Genomic DNA, 25,092 nt, shown 5'->3' with positions numbered 1-25,092 from the left:
ATTTCCCCACAAGAGTAAACATCCTCTCTAAGTCTACTTTGTCAATTCCCTTAATCATCTTACATACTTCAATTAGATCTCCTCTCATTCTTCTAATCTCTAGAGAGTAAAGGCCTAAACTGCTCAATTTGTTTTCATAAGACAAACTCCTCATCTCTGGAATCAGTCCAGTGAACCTCCTCTGAACTGCCTCCAATGCAACTACATCCCTCCTCAAGTAAAGGGACCGAAACTGTACGCAATAATCCAGTCTCACTAATGCCTTGTGCAGTTGCAGCAACACTTCCCTACTTGTATACTCTCTTCCTTTAGCAATAAATGCCAAAATTCCATTTGCCTTCCTTATTACCTGCTGCACCTGCATACTAGTTTTCAGTGAATCATGCACGAGGACAGTCAGATCCCCCTGCACTGAAGCACTCTGACGTTTCTCTCCATTTAGATAATAATTTGCCTTTCTATTCTTCCGACCAAAATGGATAACCTCACACTTATCCACATTAAACTCCATCTGCCAACTTTTGGCCCATTCACCTAACCTATCCATATCCATTTGTAAACTTAACGTCATTAACGTAGATTGTAAATATTTGGGGCCCGAGGACTGAACCCTGTGGCACCCCACTAGTTACATCTTGCCAACCAGAAAAAGAACCATTTATCCCAACTCTCTGTTTTCTGTTGCTTAAGCCAATTCTCTATCCAAAGCTAATAAATTGCCCGTAACCCCATGTGATCTTACCTTGTGTATTAACCTTTTGTGCGGCACCTTATTAAATGTCTTCTGGAAGTCCAGATATACTACATCTACAGGATCCCCATTATCCACTTTCCTTGTTACCTTTTCCCCAGTGATGATGATTTTTCTAAGTTTCTCCCTTTCTATAACTTCTGCATCCTCATGAAGTCCTCATCCATGCCTTTATCATCTCCAAAATTGACTGATCCAACGCTCTCCTGATTGGCCTCCCATTCTCCACCCTCTGTAAACTTCAGCTCATCCAACTCTCCTGCTGCTCTGTGTCCTAACTCACGGCAGGTCCCATTCAGCCATCTCTCCCCGTGTTCACTGACCCACATTCACTCCTGGTCCAACAACAACTCAATTTTAAAATACTCATCCTCATGCTCAAATCCCTCCATGGCCTTGATTCTCATCACCGTAACCTCCTCAAGACCTGCGTTCCTCCCTATCACTGTAACCTCCTCCAGCACCTGCAACTCCTCCCTATCTCAGTAACCTCCTCCAGCCACTACAATCTCTCCCTATCTCAGTAACCTTCTCCAACCCCTACATCCCTCCCTATCGTTATAACCTCCTCCAGCCCATACAATCCTCCAAGATCTCTGCGATCCTCTAATTCTGGCATCTCCAGAATCACCCAACAACCCCCACCAACACCACCATCTGATTGGGGGTAGAGAGGGAGAGAGAGAGAGACGGCAGTGGGGGAAGGAAATTAGATGGACGCAATAAAGTATCTCCAAAAAATAAAACAAGTCATAACAATCAGTTGACATAATTCTTTTCAGTTTCTGTAGCATTTTGCTTTTGTGAGAACAAGTTTTGTTTTCTGAGTAGATGTCAGGAACTTAGAATGTAATCAATGGAGGTGGTGGAGAGACTAGGGCGGCTGTTTCCCCTCCTCTCCTGCAGGGCACTGAGTCTCCTCCGGCCCGCTTTATGTTCACTGCTCCAAAGGTCACCTCCCTAATGTGTGCTTGCCACCTCCCTGCTTTTTGCCATGTGTGACCCCCACCCCCGGCCAGTGTATTACAGGCCATCCAGCTGTTGGTCACCTCTTTCCTATTGGGGATAAATATTCCATTCATGGGTGAGAAACACTGGGACGCACCTCTGGGCTGTTCTCAGTTATTTTGTTTATTCATTAATTGAATAATTGATGTAACTGGATATTTCACCGCGCTCTTGACCTGCTCTCTGAACTTGGACTGAGTCACCACATAAATAAATGTGTTCGTGCAGCAACTTAAATTCAACAGCATCCATCCGACTTCTTGAAGTATATATTCAGAATCAGTGTAATCCCTCTGATCTGTTCCTGTAACGTGATAATAGAAGAATTCTATAACATGCACCAACCACAGAAGTATGAAGTTGCCGGATATGGTGAAGAGTAAAATCACAGACTTCCTTCTGCTCTCCATCTCTGGGTCACTGCGATTCTCTCCCTTGCTCTGACCCCTCAGTCCCTTACGGACTCGACTGGCCACTAAAATGTGTCTGACTGTCAGAGTGTTGAGCAACAGGATTAAAGCGAATGGGAGCAATGGGGTTAAAACTGTCTCAAACCAATCAAATCCCACCCATCCGGGCTCAATATAATAGCTTGGCTTTGTGTAACAGAAAAACGGCACGTTGTCGATTATCTCTCCAGGTTCATATGCAAAGTAGAAGGGAATGTTTTTTGAACAGAGCAGAATACAGGTTGTTGCTAGAACCACAGCCACAGTTTTCTTGGTGCAATATTTTGTTTTCAGTTTCTGGCAAAAAATGGCCACAAATCGATCAAAGGTGAAAGTGACTGTGAACCAGACAGAACAGTCTGTGGCTGCACGAATCAGGACAATGTTAACACTACACACAGGGGTGATATTTAGGAAAGATCCACGGAAATAATAAAAACTGATCGTCCACAGTATGACCTCAGTGATAATGACCAGTAGACCCGCCGTTGCCATGGCCACCAGGTAGCGAGTGGTGCAGGTGGAGAGACCGCACTTTCCCCGGGACAGGATCACAATTGCCAGTAAATTAACTGTAAGAGAGAGAAGGGAAAAGAGACTGGAAATTACTGATCAAACATTCTCCGTATCTGACCCAGACAGTAAGGACAGGATTTGAAGTGTTAACCTGGTGAAGCTGCAACACAGGACTATCTGCATGCCAAACTGCATAAGCAGCATGCGATAGAGCTGAGCGATCCCATAACCAATGGATCAGATCTAAGCTCTGCAGTCCTGTCACATCCAGCCGTGAATGGTGGTGGACAATTAAACAACAAACTGGAGGAGATGGCTCCACAAACTTCCCCATCCACAATGATGGGGGAGTCCAGCACATCAGTATGAAAGATAAGGCTGAAGCATTTGCAACAATCTTCAGGTGAAGTGCCGAGTTGATGATTCATCTCGACCTCCTCCTGAAGTCCCCAACATCACAGATGCCAGACTTCAGTCAACTCGATTCACTCCGCGTGATATCAAGAAACGAATGAAGGCACTGGATACTGTAAACACTCTGGGCCCTGACAATATACCAGCAATAGTACTGAAGATCTGTGCTCCAGAACTTGCCGTGCCCCTAGCCAAGCTGTTCCAATAAAGCTACAACACTGGCATCTACCCGGCAATGTGGAAAATTGCCAGTGTATGTCCTGTATACAAAAAGCAGGACATGTCCAAGCCAGCCAATTACCGCTCCATCAGTGTCATGGAGTCATAGAGTTAGGTAGCACAGAAACAGGCCCTTCGGCCCATCGTGTCTGTGCCGGCCATCAAGCACCTAACTACTCTAATCCCATTTTCCAGAACTTGGCCCGCAGCCTTGCATGCTATGATCATTCAATTGCTCACCTAAATACTTCTTAAATGTTGTGAGTGTTCCTGCCTCTAGCACCCCTTCAGGAGGTGCGTCCCCGATTCCAACCACGCTCCGGGTGAAAATATTTTTCCTCAAATCCCCTCGAAACCTCCTTCCCCTTACCATAAATCTATGCCCCTTGGTTATTGACCTCTCCGCTAAGGGAAAAAGTCTCTTCATATCCAACCTATCAATGTTCCTCATAATTTTGTCTACCTCAATCATGTCCCCCCTCAGCCTTCTCTGCTCTAAGGAAAACAACCCTAGCCTTTTCTGTCTCTCTTCATAGCTGAAATCCTCCAGCCCAGGCAACATCCTGGTGAATCTCCTCTGTACCCTCTCCAGTGCAAGCACTTCCTTCCTATAATGTGGTGCCCAGAACAGTACACAGTACTCCAGCTGTGGCCTAACCAGCGTTTTATATAACCTTCCTGTTCTTCTATTCTATGCCTCGACTAATAAAGGCAAGTATCCCATATGCCTTCCTAACCACCTTATCTACCTTTGCTGCTGCCTTCAGTGATCTACGGACAAGTACACCAAGGTTCCTCTGACCTTCTGTACTTCCTAGGGTCCTACCATCCATTGTATATTCCCTTGCCTTGTTAGTCCTCCAAAAATGCATCACCTCACACATCTCAGGATTAAATTCCATTTGCCACTGCTCCACCCATCTTACCAGCCCATCTATAATCGTCTTGTAATCTAAGGCTTTTCTCCTCACTATTTACGACACTGCCAATTTTCGTGTCATCTGCGAACTTACTGATCATACCTCCTATATTCACATCTAAATCATTAAGTCAGTCCCAGCATCGATCCCTGTGGTACACCACTGGTCACAGGCTTCCACTCGCAAAAACAACCCTCGACCATTACACTCTGTTTCCTGCCGCTAAGCCAATTTTGGATCCAATTTGCCAAATTGCCCTGGATCTCATGGGCTCTTAGCTTCTTAACCAATCTCCCATGCGGGACCTTATCAAAAGCCTTACTGAAGTCCATGTAGACTACCTCAACTGCTTTACCCTCATCTCCATGAGTGGCGCAGTAGTTAGCACTGCAGCCTCACAGCTTCAGCGACCCGGGTTCAATTCTGGGTACTGCCTGTGTGGAGTTTGCAAGTTCTCCCTGTGTCTGCATGGGCCCCTCCGGGTGCTCCGGTTTCCTCCCACATGCCAAAGACTTGCTGGTTGATTGGCCATTATAGTATAGCCCGAGTATAGCTAGGTGGTAGGGAAATATAGGGACAGGTGGGGATGTGGTAGGAATATGGAATTAGTGTAGGATTAGTATAAATGGGTGGTTAATGGTCGGCACAGACTCGGTGGGCCGAAGGGCCTGTTTCAGTGCTGTATCTCTAAACTAAACTAAACTTACACATCTAATCACCTCCTCGAAAAATTCAATCAAGTTAGTTAGACACAATCTCCCCCTGACAAAGCTGTGCTGACTATTCCTGATTAATCCCTGCCTCTCCTTGTGGAGATTAATCCTGTCCCTCAGAATTTTTTCCAATAGTTTCCCAACCACTGATGTTAGACTCACCGGCCTGTAATTACCTGGTTTATCCCTACTACCCTTCTTGAATAATGGTACCATATTCGCTGTCCTCCAGTTCTCTGGCACCTCTCCTGTGGCCAAAGAGGATCTGATAATTTGTGTCAGATCCCCTGCTATCTCCTCCCTTGCATCACATAACAGCCTGGGATACATCTCATCTGGGCCTGGGCATTTATCCACTTTCAAGCCCATTAAAACATCTAATACTTCCTCCCTTTCAATGCTAATATGTTTGAGTATATCGCAATCCCCCTCCATGATCTCTACACCTACATCGTCCTTCTCCATGGTGAACGCAGATGAAAAGTAATCATTTAAAACCTCACCTATGTCTCGGCCTCAACACACAGATTGCCACTTTGGCCCCTAATGGGCCCTACTGTTTCCCTGCTTATCTTCTTGCCCTTAATATACTTATAAAATGCCTTAGGATTTTCCTTTATCTTTCCCACCAATATTTTTTCATGTCCCCTCTTTGCTCTACTAATTACTTTTTTTTAAGTACCTCCCCGACACTTTCTATACTCCTTTAGTGCCTCTGCTGTTTTCAGCGCTCTGAATCTTCCATAAGCCTCCTTTTTTTCCCTGATCCAATAATCTATATCCCTTGACATCCAGGGTTCCCTGAACTTGTTGGTCCTACCCTTCACCTTAACGGGTACATGTTGGCTTTGAACCCTCACTATTTCCTCTTTGACTCTCACTGGTCTGACGTAGACTTTCCGACAAGTAGTTACTCCCAGTCCACTTTGGCCAGATCCTGTTTTAACAGATTGAAATCGGCCTTCCCCCAATTCAGTACCTTTATTTCTGGCTCATCTTTGCCCTTTTCCATAACTGACTTAAATCGTAGAGTTATGGTCACTATCCCGAAATGCTCCCTCACTGACACTTCTACCACTTGTCCAGCTTCATTCCCTAGGATTCGGATTAGTCCTGCCCCTTCTCTTGTAGGACTTTCTACGTACTGGCTCAAAAAGCTTTCCTGTGCGCATTTTAAGAATTCCGCTCCCCTCTTTAAGCCTTTTGCACTAAGACTATCACTGTTGATACTGGGGAAGTTGAAATCTCCTACCATTATAACCCTATTATTTTTACACCTCTCTGGGATTTGCTTCCATATCTGCTCCTCGATCTCTCCCTGACTGTTTGGAGGCCTGCAGTACACGCCCAGCCAAGTGATTGCCCCCTTTTTGTTTTTAAATTCTACCCAAATGGCCTCATTTGAGGAACCTTCCAAGATGTCTTCCCTCCTTACTGCAGAAATGAACTCCTTGATCAACAGTGCAATGCCACCTCCTCTTTTATCCCCTCCCCTGTTGCGCCTGAAGATTCTATACCCTGGAATATTGAGTTGGCAGTCCTGTCCCTCCCTCAACCATGTCTCTGTGATAGCAATAATATCATAATCCCATGTGCTAATCAATGCCCTTAATTCATCTGCCTTATTAGTAAGACTCCTTGCATTAAAGTATATGCAATCCAGCCTTACATTTTTCACTTGTGCCTCAACAGGTCTATATTTGCTCTGCCTTCCAGAATGACTCAGTTTCTCTTCTATATTTGACTGTTCATCACCCCCTACTGTACCTCCACTCTGTATCCCATTCCTCTGCCAGATTAGTTTAACCGCACCCCACCCCCCACCCCCACCAACCTCCAAAACAGCACTAGCAAACATCCCAGCAAGGATGTTGGTCCCATTCCAGTTCAGGAGCAACCCGTCCAACTTCTATAGGTCCCACCTTTGCCAGAAATAGATGCAGTGGTCCAGGAAACTAAAGGCCTCCCTCCTGCACCAACTCCTCAGCCACACAGTCATCTGCCCTGTCCTCCTATTCCTATACTCACTAGCATGTGGCACCGGGTGTAATCCAGAGATTACAACCTTTGAGGTTTTGCTTTTTAATTTGCTATCTAACTCCCTAAATTCTTGTTGCAGGACCTCTTCCCACTTTCTCCTTATGTTGTTGGTACCAATGTGTACCACGACCTCTGACTGCTCCCCCTCCTCCTTCAGAATGTCCTGTAGCCGCTCCGTGATATCCTTGACCATAGCACCAGGGAGACAACATATAATCCTGGAGTCACGTGTACTCTCAATCATCAGTAAAGTGATGGAAGGTGTCATCAACAGTACTATCAAGCAGCACTTGCATAGCAATAACCTGCTCAGTGATGCTCAGCTTGGATTCCGCCAGGGCCACTCAGTTCTTGAGCTCATTAGAGCCTTGGTTCAAACATGGACAAAAGAGCTGAACTGAAAAGGTGAGGTGAGAGTGACTGCCCTTGACATCAAGGCAGCATTTGACAGAGTATGGCATCAAGGAGCCCGAGTATAACTGAAGTCAATGGGAATCAGGGGGAAAATTCTTCACTGGTTGGAGTCATAACTAGTGCAAAGGAAGATGTTTGTGGTTATTGGAGGTCAATCATCTCAGGTCCAGGACATCACGGCAGGAGATCCTTAGGGTAGTGTCCTAGGCCCAACCATCTTCGATTAAAAACAAGAAATGCTGGAAATACTCAGCAGGTCTGGCAGCATCTGTGGAGAGAGAAGCAGAGTTAACGTTTCAGGTCAGTGAACCTTCTTCAGAACTGGCAAATATTAGAAATGTGAAAGGTTTTAAACAAGTAAAGCAGGGGTGGGGCAAGCAATAACAAAGGAGAAGGTGTAGATAGGACAAAGTCACAGAGAAAAACGACCAGAAGGTCATGGAGCAAAGGCAAAGAAGATGTTAATGGTGTGTTGAAAGACAAAGCATTAGTACAGATAGGGTGTTAACAGACTGAAAAACTGAAGTTTTACTGAAGCAAGTACAAATATAAAAAAAAAACAGTGGGTAGGCATACTGAACAAACTAAGATAAAATAAAATAAAACCACAAAAAAAATCAAAAAGAAGAAAAAATAACTAAAAGTAAAATGGGGGTCCGCTCATGCTCCCAACCATCTTCAGCTGTTTTATGAATGACCTTCCTTCAATCATAAGGTCAGAAGTGGTGATGTTTGCTCATGATTGCACAATGTTCAGCACCATTCATGACTCCTCAGATACTGAAGCATTCCGTGTAGAAATGCAGCAAGACCTGGACAATATCCAGGCTTGGGCTGATAAGTGGCAAGTAATATTCGCGCCACACAAGTGCAAGGCAATGACCATCTCCAAAAAGACAGAATCTAACCATCTCCCCTTGACAAGCAACAGCATTACCATCAAGGAATCCCCCACTACCAATATCCTGCGGGTTACCATTGACCAGTAACTGAACTGGAGTAGCCATATAAATAGTGTGTTTACAAGAGCAGGTCAGAGGCTATGAATCGTGAGGCGAGTAACTCACCTCCTGACTCCCCAAAGCCTGTCCACCATCTACAAGGCACAAGTCAGCAGTATGATGGAATACTCTCCACTTGCCTAAATAGGTGCAGCTCCAACAACACTCAAAAAGCTCGACACCATCCAGGACAAAGCAGCCCGCTTGATCGACACCCCATCTACAAACATTCGCTCCCTCCACCACCGACACACAGTGGTAGCAGTGTGTAGCATTAAAAAGATGCACTGCAGCAACGCACCAAGGCTCCTTAGACAGCACCTTCCAAACCTGTGACCTCTACCAACTAGAAGGACAAGGGCAGAAATACATGGGAACACCACCACCTGCAATTTCCCCTCCAAGTCACACACCATCCTGACTTGGAACTATATCGCCGTTCCTTCATTGTTGCTGGGTCAAAATCCTGGAACTCCCTTCCTAACAGCACTGTGGGTATACCTACCCCGAATGGACTGCAGCTGTTCAAGAAGGCAGCTCACCACCACCTTCTCAAGGGCAATTAGGGATGGGCAATAAATGCTGGCAAGGCCAGCGTCGCCCACATCCCATGAATGAATAAATAAAGAGTCCGCCCTGCCCGTTTGGAAGCCAAGCCTGTCAATCAGGCTGACTTCAGGTCGGGGAACCTGTCAAGGATAAAAGAGGCAGTCTGTGGAGATAAAACTCTGAAACTCCGCTCCCCACCTATGTCACTCACCCCTGTTAATATCCAGGAATAAACATTGGAGTAAAAACAAAATACTGAAACTGCTGTAAATCTGATAAAAATAGGAGAATGTTGAAAACACTCAGCAGGTCAGGCAGCATCTGTGGAGAGAGAAACCGAGTTAATGTTTCAGCTGATAGGCTTTCATCAGGACTGGAAGATATTCGAGATTAACAGTTTTAACGCAATCAGGCAGTCGGAGAATAGTGGGGTATCGGGGGAGGAAAGAACAAAAGGGAGGGTCTCTGATCGAGTGGAGGGCAGGAGTGATTCAATGATAAAAGGGAAGGTGAATGGGACAATTAAAGAAACAGAGGATGGGTCCAGAGGAGATGGAAATGGTTACAGCAGAATAACAGAAGGGGAGGGGAGCATGGAAAATCTGGCAAAGAGGAGAAGGCTCCAGTGCCCCGGAAAAGTGATGGAGAATGGTGGGTAGACCCCAGGCATGTGGACCAGCCTGCCAGCTGTGTACCAATAGGGGATCCTCACCCCAAGCACCAGCCCACACCCCCTCCACTCCCAGTGGCTCTGTTGTAGCCATCCTCCATTCCCAGCACAGGCCATCGCAGAAAGTGGGAGCAATGGTTATAATCTGAAGTTTTTAATCTCAGTGTTGACTTTGACAGGCAATAAAATGCCAAACTGAAAATCCAGTGCTTTTCCTCATTGAACTTCAGTGGAAGTGTGGAGGAGGTCGGAGATAGAGAGGTCAGAGTGGGAGTGGGATGTAGAATTAAACTGACAAGTGACCAGAAGCTCAGGGTCACACTTGCAGACTGAATGGATGAGTTCAGCAAAGCAGTCACTCAATCTGTGTTTGCTCCTCTCCCAATGTCTAGGAGATTCCATCACTGTTTCACCTGGAAGGAGTGTTTGGGGACTTGGACAATGGGAAGGGGGGAGTTGAAGGGCAGGTGTTACATCTCCTGTGCTTGCACTGGAAGGTACCTGGGGAAGAGGAGCTGATGTTGGGGGTGATTGAGGAGTGGATCAGGGTGTCACAATGAGTGGGGGGAAGGGAGGGGAGCAGAATATATGTTTGATGTTGAACTTAGCTGGATATGGCAGAAATGTTGGAGGATGATGTGTTGAACATGGAGGCTGGTGGGGTGGAAGGTGAGGACAAGGGGAATCTTATCGAGGTTCTGGCAGGGAGGGAAGGAGTGAAGGCAGTAATGTGGGAAATGGGATGGACATAGTCGAGTGCCCTGTTAACCACAGTGGAGGGGAATCCTCGGCCGAGGAATAATGAAGACATTTCAGAAGTACTAGTGTGGAAGGTAGCATCGTCAGAACAGATGGAACGGAGGTGGAGAAACTGGGAGAATGGAACAGTCTTTCCAGGAAGCCGGGTGGGAGAAAGTATAATCATGGTAGCTGTGGGAGTCAGTGGGATTATAGTAGATATTGGTGGACAGCCAATCCCCTGAAATGGAGGTGGAGAAGTCGGGACAGGGAAGGGAAGTGTCAGAGACGGACCATGTGAAGACGAGGGAGAGATGGAAATTAGAAGCAAAGTTGATGTCATTTCCAGTTCAAGACAAAAGAAGGAAATGACACCAGCACAGTCATCAAAGTAACGGAAAAATATGTGAAGGAGGGGAGCTGAGTAGGATTGGAACAAAGAATGGTCCACATATCCTACACAAAGGCAGCATCGCTAGGACCCACACAGCTCCCAGAGTGACAACATCAGAGTGTGGAATATCCCAATGTTTACACTCGAGGTCCACGCACCTATACTTTACAACAAGGTCCCCGTGCAGAGATCAGGATCAGGAACTTGTGAGGGTTTTCATTTCCAGTCAAGAGCCAGCAGCAATTGTGAGTGAATTAATCAAAATGAATCAATTCCAAAGGGGGTCCTCAGAATGTACCAGCAGGATATCTTGGAGGGAAACTGGCCGGGAAACAGCCATCTTGTATGTCAAGCAAGATCCCATCCACTGTGAGTTTAAGGAGAGCTCGGGTTTACTGGACTTTGGAGCAGAGAGGGGCAGACTGACATGGACAGAAATGTAAATGGAATTCTGCAGCACAGCTCCGAGCTCAGAAGGAAGGAAGTCTCTTGTGTTGTGGGACACTCAGGGCCAGAATGTCCCAGTGGATGAGGAAGGAGGATGAGGAAGCCTGAAGAAGGGAGTGAGATCTCTGAGAGGAGGAACGAAACTGTCAAATAATAGTGAATAACATATCAAAAAACAAAGGTGGAGATAGCAGAAGCACGAGTTTCTGTTCATTAATAATCATTAGAACATAGAACAAGTCTAACAAACTGCAGACCAGTTAGCACAATATCAGTGATAGAAATAATAATGGAATCCTTATTCAAAGATGTAACTGAGAAACATCTAGAAACACATAACGTAACAGTCATCAACACATATTCTAAAACAAATGTCATACTTGACCAACCTTATTAAATTCTTTAAATAATATCAGAAAGAGTGGATAAGACTAATATAGATGATGTAATATACATTGATTTTCTAAAGGTCTTCGATAAGTGACCACACAGCAGACTCATGACTAATCTCAGAGCAAGTGGAGTTAGGGGACAAGCAGCAGAATGGACAGTGAGCTGGCTACAGAAACAGAAAACAGGGAGTAGGGGTTAAAGGGATTTCCTCAGATTGGTGGAAGGTGGGAAGTGGTGTTCCACAGGGATCAGCACTGGGAACATCGTCGTTCACCATTTACAGAAACAATATGGACTCGGGAAGGATATTGATGCACTGGAGAAGGTACAATTACTTTAACCAGAATTATACCAGAACTGAGAGAAGTGCAATATTTATTTTATCATTAACAATTTACTGATGTTATTACTTACTGCCCTCAGTCTGATCTCTGTACACTGAAAACCCAATATGTCTGTTCATCAGTTATAGGTGTCTCTCCTCACAGGGACACACCTCACTGAGCCAAGGACAGGGATTGATACAGGTTACATGTGTCGAGACTATGAATCATAGACAAGAACTGATCCGTCAAACCATAATCAGTTACAGAAGTGGACGATTCAATAAACACAGCCCAATATTCATCCTGTGCAATAGACAGATAATACAATTTACCACTCATGACCCATAGATTCTCAGGACCATGTTGGGGGAAGGGGATTAATCATCACTAAAATCACTAAAGTGTTTGCAGTAACTATACTCAGAGTAAGAAATGTCATTATACACAGGATGAGAATGCTGACACTGTGCTGTCTTGCTGTTTCACTCTCAGTAAGTTTCTGTTGGAGCAGTTCAATAGGAGACAGAGCAATAGCAAGACATTTCACATACACTTATTACCAAACATCAGCAATGACCACTTTGCAATGAACTACATTGTTAAAACACAAAGGCAGCTTCATAGAATTGACCTGACTGAGATGGAAGGAGTGCACTGTTAATTCAGTCCCACTTCTCCACAGGTCACAGCATATCAATAAATTTTCTCACTTACTGAAACAGCCAATCAGAAACTCTATTTGTGCCCAGAATAAAGCACACCAACCAGGTTTCTTTAATAAACAAAATTATCTATATATACATATATATATATATATATATATATATCTCTTCATACACATACATACATACATATATATGCAACTTGAAATATTAAAGCTGTGCATTTTTATATCACTCGCCCTCACTCTCATACATACAAAAACCGGTTAGCTGGGAAAAGCGTATGTTTGTATCCAAAGAAATCGAAGGAATAAAAAAAACTTTAACTCTAAAGAGATGGAAGTCTTTTGTTTTGTCAAGGTGTACCAAAGTCGAATATTTGTATGCCACTCAGAGTCGTTCCAGGCATGGCTGATGAACAGTCTGTTTTGGGTCGGCATTCAAAACCAATCAACTGCAAAAGACTTCACATAAATCTTCCATTGGGGTGCAGCAACAGAGGTGTCAGTTCTTAAACATTCGATGCAAAGTCCATTTATTTAAGATGCAAGGGTTCTGCAATCATTCAAGATGTCTTCAACAACACAGGAGGTAACAGTACAACTTCATGCAACCTTTTGCTTTTCAAGAACAGGGATTCTTCAAAGAGAGGAAACAATTTTCATCTGAACTCCTGGCAGGTCCATATCAAATTCCAAAAGTCTGCTTTAGTCCAAAACCAGTGGATTTTAACAGTTCAAACTGAAACTAACTTTTCCCAGCAAGTCTCATGCCAGCAATATATTCTTTCATGCCACAATAAAGAATAACTCTTAATTCAAACCCCCTACTATTTTTACTGGAAATCACTTTTATCCAGGATTTCTTTCATGCTCAAAACCAGGAATCTCATGTTGACCTTTAAAAAAAAAATCCATCAAGTTCAGCTATCTCCAGATGTTTAAATATCCATAAAATTCTTTTATATTTGTAATATACATGCCCAAGTTTTAACAAAAAAATGGAAATTAAACACAACAGAACGGAGAGATCAGATTCCTGAAATCAATGATTTCACAGTAGAATTGGATTGTACAAATTGTACTCAGTACAATTCCACAGTGACAGATATGCCCAGTAATACATGGTCACTTGGATCAAGTGTTCCACTCCGATTAGTGACCCACACTCAGTACAATTTCACTCTGACAGATACTCCCAGTCATACATGGTCAATGGGGTCAGGTGTTTCACTCCGGTTCGTGACCCACACTCATTTTGATATCACACTGACTGATGCTCCCACTCTTCCTTCATTCAGAAATAAAAACAAGAAATGCTGGAACCACTCAGCAGGTCTGGCAGCATCTGTGGAAAGAGAAGCAGAGTTAACATTTCGGGTCAGTGACCCTTCTTCGGAACTAGCAAATATTAGAAATGTCAAAGGTTATAAGCAAGTGAGCCAGGGGTGGGGCAAAAGATAACAAAGGAGAAGGTGTAGATTGGACAAGACCACAGAGCTGACCAAAAGGTCATGGAGCAAAGGCAAACAATGTGTTAATGGTGTGTTGAAAGACAAAGTATTAGGACAAATAGGGTGTTAACGGACTGAAAGTTGAACAGCAGCAAGTACAAACATGAAAAAAAACAGTGGGTAAGCAAACTGAGCAAACCAAGATGTAATGAAATAAACAGAAAAAATTTTGTAAAAAATGTAAAAAAGAAAAAAATAACTAAAAATAAAAGTAAAATGGGGGGCCGGCATGCTCTGAAACGATTGAACTCAATGCTCAGTCCGGCAGGCTGTAGTGTGCCTAATCGGTAAATGAGATGCTGTTCCTCGAGCTTGCGTTGATGTTCACTGGAACACTGCAGCAATCCCAGGATAGAGATGTGAGCATGAGAGCAGGGGGGAGTGTTGAAATGGCAAGCAACCGGAAGCTCAGGGTCCTGCTTGCGGACTGAGCGGAGGTGTTCCGCAAACCGGTCATGCAATCTATTTCTTGCAAATCTAAAGTGATAAAACGTGGAGATGTTGTCCCTCCAGCTGTCCTGTGTGTTCTCCCGATGTTGTCCCTCCAGCTGTCCTGCATGTTCTCCCGATGTTGCCCCTCCAGCTGTCCTGCATGCTCTACTGACGTTGTCCCTCCAGCTGTCCTGTGTGTTCTCCCGATGTCCCTCCAGGGAAAATCATGTTTAACATAGAACATAGAACAGTACAGCACAGTACAGGCCCTTCGGCCCACAATGTTGTGCCGACCCTTCAACGTACTCTAAGATCAAACTACCTACATACCCTTCATTCTACTATCATCCAAGAGTCGCTTAAATGTCCCTAATGTATCTGCTTCTACTACCACCGCTGGCAGTGCATTCCACACACTCACCACTCTCTGTGTAAAGAACCTGCCTCTGACATCTCCCCTAAACCTTCCTCCAATCACCTTAAAATTATGCCCCCAGTGATAGCCCTTTCCACCCTGGGAAAAAGTCTCTGGCTATCCACTCTATCTATGCCTCTCATCAACTTGTACACCTCTATCAAGTCACCTCTCATCCTTCTTTGCTCCAATGAGAAAGGCCCTAGCTCCCTCAATCTTTCTTCATAAGACATGCCCTCCAGTCCAGGCAGCATCCTGGTAAATCTCCTCTGCAACCTCTCTAAAGCTTCCACATCCTTCCTATAATGAGGCGACCAGAAGTGAACACCGTATTCCAAGTGTGGTCTAACCAGGGCTTTATAGAGGTGCAGCATAACCTCGCGGCTTTTAAACTCAATCCCCCTGTTAATGAAAGCCAACATCCCATATGCCTTCTTAACAACCTTAGGTGGCAATTTTGAGGAATCTATGGGCGTGGACCCCAAGATCCCTCTGTTCCTCCACACTACCAAGACTCCTGTCTTTAAGCCTGTATTCTGCATTCAAATTCAACCTTCCAAAATGAATCACTTCACACTTTTCCAGGTTGAACTCCATCTGCCACTTCTCAGCCCAGCTCTGCATCCTGTCAATGTCCCGTTGCAACCTACAAATGCCCTCCACACTATCCACAACTCCAGCAACCTTTGTGTCATCGGCAAACTTACTAACCCAGCCTTCCACTTCCTCATCCAAGTCATTTATAAAAATCACAAAGAGCAGAGGTCCCAGAACAGATCCCTGTGGAACACCACTGGTCACCGAGCTCCAGGCTGAATACTTTCCATCTACTACCACCCTCTGTCTTCTATGGGCCAGCCAATTCTGTACCCAGACAGCCAAATTTCCCTTTATCCCATGCCTCCTTACTTTCTGAATGAGCCTACCATGAGGAACCTTATCAAACACCTTGCTAAAATCCATATACACCACATCCGCTGCTCTTCCTTTATCAATGTGTTTTGTCACATCCTCAAAGAATTCAATAAGGCTTGTGAGGCATGACCTGCCCCTCACAAAGCCATGCTGACTATCTCTAATCAAACTATGCTTTTCCAAATAATTATAAATCTTATCTCTCAGAATCCTCTCCAATAATTTGCCCACCACTGACATAAGACTGACTGGTCTGTAATTCCCAGGGTTATCCCTATTCCCTTTCTTGAACAAGGGAATAACATTTGCCACCATCCAATCATCTGGTACTACTCCAGTGGACAGTGAGGACGCAAAGATCATCGCCAAAGGCGCGGCAATCTCTTCCCTCACTTCCCGTAATAACCTTGGGTATATCCCGTCTGGCCCCGGGGACTTACCTATCCTCATGTCTTTGAAAATTTCCAGCACATCCTCCTTCTTAGCATCAACCTGTTCGAGCATATCAGCCCGTTTCACGCTGTCCTCGCAAACGACAATGTCCCTCTCACTAGTGAATACTGAAGCAAAGTATTCATCAAGGACTTCCCCTACCTCCTCTGACTCCAGGCACAAGTTCCCTCCACTATCCCTGATCGGCCCTACCCTCACTCTGGCCATCCTCTTGTTCCTCACATTAGTGTAGAACGCCTTGGGATTTTCCTTAATCCTACTCGCCAAGACTTTTTCATGTCCCCTTCTAGCTCTCCTAAGTCCATTCTTCAGTTCCTTATTGGCTACTTTGTAACCCTCCAGAGCCCTGTCTGATCCTTGCTTCCTCACCTTTAAGTAAGCTTCCTTCTTCCTCTTGACTAGCTGTTCCACATCTCTTGTAATCCAAGGTTCCGTCACCCTATCATCCCTTCCTTGCCTCATCGGGACAAACCTATCCAGCAGTCATAGCAAGTGCTCCCTCAACAACCTCCACATTTCTGTCGTTAACAAACCTTATTGAGTTTTTTTTGGAGGTAACAGAGAGGGCTGATGAAGGCAATGCTGTTGATGTGGTGCACATGGACTTTCAAAAGTCATTTGATACAGTACCACACAACAGACTTGTGAGCAAAATTATAGCTCATGGAATAAAAGGGACAGTAACAACCTGGATATGGAATTGGTTGAGTGATAGGAAACAAAGAGCAGTGGTTAATGGATGTTTTTTGGGCTGGAGGAAGGTTTTTAGTGGAGTTCCCCAGGGATCAGTGTTAGGACCCTTGCTTTTCCTGACATATATTGATGATCTGGACTTTGGTGTACAGGGTACAATTTCAAAGTTTGCAGATGATACGAAACTTGGATGCATTATGAACTGTGAGGAGAATAGGGTAGAACTTAAAAAGTCCCTATGAAAAGTACCTTCTGACGAAGGGTCACTAACCCGAAACGTTAACTCTGCTTCTCTTTCCACAGATGCTGCCAGACCTGCTGAGTGGTTCCAGCATTTCTTGTTTTTATTTTATATTAAAAAGTACCTAGACAAGTTGGTGGAACTGGCAGACAGATGCCAAATGAAGTTCAATGCAAAGAAATGTGAGGTCATTCACTTTGGTAGGAAGAACATGGAGAGACAATATAGAAGAAACGGCACAATTCTAAAAAGGGTGCAGGAACAGAGGGACCGAGGTGTATATGGGCATAAGTCATTAAAGGTGGCAGGACAGGTTGAGAGAGCAATTAATAAAGCAAACAGTATCCTGGGCTTTATTATTAGAGGCATAGAGTACAAGAGCAGGCAAGTTATGTTGAACTTCTATAGGACACTAGTTCACCCTCAGCTGCAGCATTGCGTCCAATTCTGGGCACCGCACTTGAGGAAAGACATGAGGGCATTGGAGAGAGTACAGAAGAGAATCATGAGAATGGTTCCAGGGACAAGAAACTTCAGTTATGAAGTTAGATGGGAGAAGGTAGGACTATTTTCCTTGGAGAAGAGAAGGCTGAGAGGTGATTTGATCGAGGTATTCAAAATCATGAGGGTTCTGGACAGAGTAGATAGAGAGAAACTGTTCCCACTTGTGAAAGGATCGAGAACAAGAGGGCACAGATTTAAAGTAACTGGTCAGAGAAGCAAAAGTGACATGAGGAAAAGCTTTTTCATGCAGCGAGTGGTTAAGATCTGGAATGTACTGCCTGAGAAAGTGGTGGAGGTAGGCTTAATTGAAGCATTTAAAGGGAATTGGACAGTTATATGAAAAGGAAGAATGTGCAGGGTTATGGGGAGAAGGCAGAGGAATGGAACTGAAGTAGTTGCACTTTCAGACAGCCAGTGTGGACAGGATGGGCCAAATAGCCTTCTTCTACACTGTAACAGTTCTGTGATTTCCTCAGATTGGTGGAAGGTGGGAAGTGGTGTTCCACAAGGATCAGTGCTGGGAACATTGTCGTTCACCATTTACATAAACAATATGGACTCAGGAAGCAGAAGTACAATTTCAAAATTTGCAGACAAATCTGAGTTGATAGTATAGTTAATAAAGAGGAAGAACAGAGGAACATAGAAACATAGTATCAGGAGTAGGACATTCAGCCCATCAATACTGCTCCGCGATTCAACAGGAGCCAATATGTACCCATTAAGGTGAAGGGTTGGACCAACAATTCCAGGGAACCCTGGATGTCAAGGGATATGGAGGATTGGATCAGGAAAAAAAAGGTTTATGGCAGATTCAGAGAGCTGAAAACAGCAGAGGCACTACAGGAGTGTAGAATGCATAGGGGGATACCTAAAAAAGTAATGAGGAGGACATGAAAAATCACTGGCAGACAAGATAAAGGAAAATCCTAAGGCATTTTGTAAGTATATTAAGGGCAAGAAGATAAGCAACGAAAGACCAGGGCCCATTAGAAAACAAAGTGGCAATCTGTGTATGAAGCCGGAGGATATAGGTGAGGTTTTAAATGATTACTTTTCATCGGTGTTCACTATGGAGAAGGACGAAGTAGGTGTAGAGATCAGGGAGGGGGATTGCGATATACTTGAACATATTAGCATTGAAAGGGAGGAAATATTAGCTGTTTTGGTGGGCTTAAAAGTGGATAAATCCCCAGGCCCAGATGAGATGTATCCCAGGCAGTTATGTGAGGCAAGGGAGGAGATAGCAGGGGCTCTGACATAAATTTTAAAATCCTCTCTGGCCACAGGAGAGGTACCTGAGGACAGGAGGACAGCGAATATGGTACCATTATTCAAGAAGGGTAGTAGGGATAAACCAGGTAATTACAGGCTGGTGAGTCTAACATCAGTGGTTGGGAAACTATTGGAAAAAATTCTGAGGGACAGGATTAATCTCCACTTGGAGAGGTAGGGATTAATCCGGAATAGTCAGCACAGCTTTGTTGGGGAGATCGTGTCTAACAAACTTGATCGAATTTTTCGAGGTGTTCACTAGATATGTAGATGAGGGTAAAGCAGTTGATGTAGTCTACATGGACGTCAGTAAGGCTTTTGATAAGGTCCCACATGGGAGATTGGTTAAGAAGGTAACAGCCCATGGGATCCAGGGCAATTTGGCAAATTGGATCCAAAATTGGCTTAGTAGCAGGAGGTAGAGAGTGATGGTCGAGGGTTGTTTCTGTGAGTGGAAGCCTGTGATCAGTGGTGTACTGCAGGGATCGGTGCTGGGACCCTTCCTGTTTGTAGTGCATATTAATGATTTAGATGTGAATATAGGAGTTATGATCAGCAAGTTCGCTTGATGACATGACAATTGATTGTGTCGTAAATAGTGAGGTGGAAAGCCTTAGATTACAGGATGATACAGATGGGCTGGTAAGATGGGCAGAGCAGTGGCAAATGGAATTTAATCCTTAGAAGTGTGAGGTGATGCATTTTTGGAGGACTAACAAGGCAGGGGAATATACAATGGATGGTAGGACCCTAGGAAGTACAGAAGGTCAGAGGAAACTTGGCGAACTAGTCCATAGATCACTAAAGTCAGCAGCACAGGTAAATAAGGTGGTTAGGAAGGCAAATGGGATACTTGCCTTTATTAGTCGAGGCATATAATATGGGGGGTTATGATGGAGCTGTATTAAACGTTAGTTCAGCCACTGCTGAAGTACTGTTTCCAGTTCTGGGAACCACACTATAGGAAGGATGTGATTACACTGGAGAGGGTGCAGAGGAGATTCACCAGGATGTTGCCTGGGCTGGAGTATTTCAGCTATGAAGAGAGACTGAAAAGGCTAGGTTTGTTTTCCTTAAAAGGCTGAGGGGGGATCTGATTGAGGTATGCAAAATAATGAGGGGCATTGATAGATTAAATAGGAAGAAACATTTTCCCTTAGCAGAGGGGTCAATAACCAGGGGGCATAGATTTAGCTAAGGGGAAGGAGGTTTAGAGGGGATTTGAGGAAAGATATTTTCACCCAGAGGGTGGTTGGAATCTGGAATGCACTGTCTGAAGAGGTGGTCGAGGCAGGAACCATCACACCATTTAAGAAGAATTTAGATGAGCACTTGAAACGCCATAGCATACAAGCCTATAGGCCAAGTACTGGAAAATGGGATTAGAATAGTTAGGTGCTTGATGGCTGGCACAAATATGAAGGGCCAAAAGTTCTGTTTCTGTGCTGTATAACTCAATATGATCATAGCTGATCATCCATTTCAATGCCTTTCTCCAAACTATCCCCATATCCCTTTATGTCATGGGTATTTAAAAATCTGTCAGTATCGACTTTAAACGTACTCAATGACTGAGCTTCTACAGCCCTCTGGGGTAGAGAATTCCAAAGATTCACAATCCTCTGAGTAAAGAAATTTCTCCCCATCTCGGTCCTAAGTGTCTTTCCTGTTATTTTGAAATTGTGTCCCCCGGTTTCCCAAAAAAGGGGAAACATCTTAGCTTCATCTACCCTGTCTATCCCTTTAAGTATTTTGTAGGTTTCAATGAGAATGCAACAAAATACCTGAAGACATTATTAATGATTGATAAACATGCACAATGGACATTTAAATGGAAGATGAATTTCAGATGAACTAAGTGTGAGATGAAGAATTTTGGTTGGAAGAATAAGATTCCCAAATATACTTTGAAAAATAAGCATCTGAATGGGATTGTGGGGAAATGGGGTTCAGGGGGCAGATTCACAAATCATTTAAAGTAACAACACAGGTTAACAGGGCCATAAAAATATAAACAAAGGACTGGAGTTCATTTCTAGAGTAATGGAATTGAAAAAGCAAAGAGCTGATATTAAACTAATATGGAACCTTGGTTATACAACACTGAGCATACTGTGTAAACAGTAAATGGCAGAACCCTTAGAAGTATTGACAGGCAGAGAGATCTGGGCATACAGGTCCACAGGTCACTGAAAGTGGCAACACAGGTGAATAAGGTAGTCAAGAAGGCATATGGCAAACTTGCCTTCATCGGTCAGGGCATAGAGTATAAAAATTGGCAAGTCATGCTGCAGCTGTACAGAACTTTAGTTAGGCCACACTTAGAATATTGCATGCAATTCTGTTCGCCACACTACCAGAAGGACGTGGATCCTTTGGAGAGGGTACAGAAGAGGTTTACCAGGATGTTGCCTGGTCTGGAGGGCATTAGCTATGAGGAGACGTTAGATAAACTCGGATCGTTTTCACTGGAACGACGGAGGTGGCGGGGCGACATGATAGAGGTTTACAAAGTTATGAGCGGCATGGACAGAGTGGATAGTCAGAAGCTTTTTCCCAGGGTGGAAGAGTCAGTTACTAGGGGACATAGGTTTAAGGTGAGAGGGGCAAAGTTTAGAGGGGATGTGTGAGGCAAGTTCTTTACACAGAGGGTGGTGAGTGCCTGGAACATGCTGCCAGGGGAGGTGGTGGAAGCAGGTACAATAGCGACGTTTAAGAGGCATCTTGACAAATACATGAATAGGATGGGAATAGAGGGATATGGTCCCCGGAAGTGCAGAAGATTTTAGTTTAGGCAGGCATCAAGATCGGCGCAGGCTTGGAGGGCTGAATTGCCTGTTCCTGTGCTGTACTGTTCTTTGTTCTTTGTGTACAGTTCTGCTCTCCATATTACAAAAAGGATATTGATGCACTGGAGAAGGTGCAATTATTTTAACCAGAATGATATCAGAACTGAGCGAAGTGTACTATTTATTTCATCATTAACAGTTCACAAACATTATTTACTGCCCTCGATCTGATCTCTGTATTATGAAAACCCAACATGTCTGTTCCTCAGTTATAGGTGTCTCTCCTCACAGGGACACACCTCACTGAGCTAAGGGCAGGGATTGGTACAGGTTACATGTGTTGAGAATCTGAATCATAGACAAGAACTGATCCATCAAACCATAATACAGAAGTGGACGATTCAATAAACACAGCCCAATATTCATCCTGTGGAATAGATAGCCAATAAAATTCAACACTCATGACCCACAGATTCTCAGGACCATGTTGGGGGAAGGGGATTAATCATCACTAAAATCACTAAAGTGTTTACAGTAACTATACTCAGAGTAAGAAACGTTATTATGCGGAGGATTAGAATGCAGTAACAGTGCTGTCCTGCTGGTGAACTGTCAGTAAATAGTTAACGTCTGTTTCTGTTGGAGCAGTTCAATAGGAGACAGAGCAATATCAATACATTTCACTTTATACACTTATTACCAAACATCAGCAAAAACAATTTGCAATTAATTATATTGTTAAAAGTCAGAAGCAGGTTCATGGAATGGAGAGATCAGATATCTGAAACAATGATTTCAAAAGACAGCCTGATTGTACAATTGTACTCAGTACAATTCCACAGTGACAGATACACCCAGTAATACATGGTCACTGGGGTCAGGTGTTCCACTCCGCCTCGTGACCCACATTCATTTTGATTTTATACCGACTGACGCTCCCACTAATACCTTCACTCAGAGAGTTGCCTTCTCTGAGGTCTAATTCAGCATTACATGATATTCCACTAAATGCAATAACTTGATAATTCGGAGAGCTTGTCAGTTACAAACAGAGGTTTATTATCAGCTGAGACAAGAGAATAAAACCACAGTGATAATTCAGGATATTTGTTGGAAGGAAATGATATCACTGATCAGGTGTCTGTATAATGGTGATCACTAGATCAGCATTTAACATTATCAGTCACAGAGTAAAACCAGAGACCAGCTCACACACAGATTTACACAACTTCAATGGTTGCAGTCACTTACCAGGAACACCAACGACAGCAAGGATTGGGTAACATATTTTCTTGATACTGTCAATTGTTCGATCCATTTTCTGTGAGGTGATGTGTCCCTTCGTGCTGCAGACAATCTCTCTGTATTAAACTCTGAGGTGACACATTGCCAGAGTCTGTAATTTATATCCTGTGGGATCTCCCTGGGGATATTGAGGTTGCCACATTGTTTAATTTTTGAAAAAATTTGAACAAACAGATTACGACATCCAGCTCAGTCTGTGTTGTGATCGAATATATTTATTTCTGCGATTGAATTGGAGAACTCCAAAGACTGGACAATTCTGATCACATTAATTAACTAATGAAAATTTGAAGCTGTATTCTCCCAGCAATGAGGTTGTTCTTTCAAACACCATCAGTCCCATCTCCAGATCTCATGTTGTTTCAGTGATGTCTTTCACTCGACTGTGGTTCGGATGGTGAAGAGCAGATTGTGGCCATCGTCCATCTGGGCCTTGAGCTGCAGGCTCTCATTGTAAAGCACAGAGAACTGGGACTGCAGACAGTGAAACTCTGGGGAGTCCTTCACTATCTCACTGGCAAGAGTCTTCAGCTGCTCCTGGGGAGGGGAGAGCGAGGAAGAGACACAGGACAAGGACAGGGTTAACCAAAAAGAGAGAGATTCACTGCCCCACACCATGTCTGACCAATCAGAGAAAACACATTCTGCCCCTCAAGCCTGTTCCACAGGAACAGGAGGAGGCCATTCAGCCCCTTGCGCCTGCTACACAGGAAGATGAGGAGGCCATTCAACCCTGTCAGGTAGAGCTCATCTGCATGGCGCAATATTAAAAGTAAATAGTGCATGGTGTAATGTCTTAAAAGTGTATAGTTCAATTAGAAGCAATTATGATAGGTAATAATGCTTTAAAATGTTGTTCAAGTAACTATAATATGTAGAAGCTCAGTTAAACATAGTACAAGGCCGAGGAGCAAGGCTGATAGTGAATTTAACCCAACTTGATGCTAAAAGCAAAAAACATGCTGAGCCAAGGTTATGATCAAAAACAAGTTGGCAGCGAAAAACAAACCTTGAGTTAAATATGAAAAGAATGTCGTGGTATGTTTGAAACTAACAGATAATGAGAAACAGAACATTAGTTAATTACAATTAAAACAGAAGGCTTAAAGCTATTAAAATCTGTTATCAGATCCAGGACTGGTGTGTGTCGTCCAAGCTCCCTCTTCATTAAACCTCACTCCCAGAGTGTCCCAGGGACCGAGGGAATGAATCATAGAGCTGGTCCAGGACTGGTGTGTGTAGTCTGAGCTCCTTCTTCATTAAACCTCACTCCCAGAGTGTCCCAAGGACAGAGGGAATGAATCATAGAGCTGGTCCAGGACTGGTGTGTGTAGTCTGAGCTCCTTCTTCATTAAACCTCACTCCCAGAGTGTCCCAAGGACAGAGGGAATGAATCATAGAGCTGGTCCAGGACTGGTGTGTGTAGTCTGAGCTCCTTCTTCATTAAACCTCACTCCCAGAGTGTCCCAGGGACAGAGGGACTGAATCATTGAGCTGGTCCAGGACTGGTGTGTGTAGTCTGAGCTCCTTCTTCATTAAACCTCACTCCCAGAGTGTCCCAGGGACAGAGGGACTGAATCATAGAGCTGGTCCAGGACTGGTGTGTGTAGTCTGAGCTCCCTCTTCCTTAAACCTCACTCCCAGAGTGTCCCAGGGACAGAGGGACTGAATCATTGAACTGGTCCAGGATTGGGGCCGAGACACAAAGTGAGGATCCAGGAGCTGAGCCTTTTATAACACTCCACATGGAACGATATAATGGCTGAATTTAAAGTAAGGAGATGATCCACATTCCATACAAACAGTTCACAAAGCCGGACTGTGTCTCCCGAGAGGGGCTGTGAGACTCCCCCTCATCATCTCATCAATTATCATGGAATTACAGAATCTTACAGCACAGAAGGAGGCCATTCAGCCCATCGTGCTGTGCTGG

The 25,092-nt window shown here is 44.1% G+C and overlaps 1 protein-coding gene and 1 pseudogene across 1 annotated transcript; one reads left to right on the top strand and one right to left on the bottom strand.

The window, feature by feature from the left end:
- Positions 1-25,092, top strand: part of LOC137345774 (nuclear factor 7, brain-like) — a 61,488-nt pseudogene that overhangs the window by 22,238 nt on the left and 14,158 nt on the right.
- On the bottom strand, positions 1,870-16,814 carry LOC137346318 (probable G-protein coupled receptor 139). Its single transcript, XM_068009809.1, has 5 exons — positions 16,613-16,814; positions 16,340-16,459; positions 13,898-13,971; positions 12,138-12,265; positions 1,870-2,806 (listed from the first exon to the last, which is right to left on the bottom strand). Exons 1-5 carry the CDS (start codon positions 16,812-16,814, stop codon positions 1,870-1,872), a joined length of 1,461 nt encoding a protein of 486 aa, XP_067865910.1.

This window comes from Heterodontus francisci, chromosome 29, assembly GCF_036365525.1.
Source record: "Heterodontus francisci isolate sHetFra1 chromosome 29, sHetFra1.hap1, whole genome shotgun sequence".
Classification (NCBI taxonomy): domain Eukaryota; kingdom Metazoa; phylum Chordata; class Chondrichthyes; order Heterodontiformes; family Heterodontidae; genus Heterodontus; species Heterodontus francisci.
This window is presented reverse-complemented; position numbering and strand designations above follow the sequence as displayed.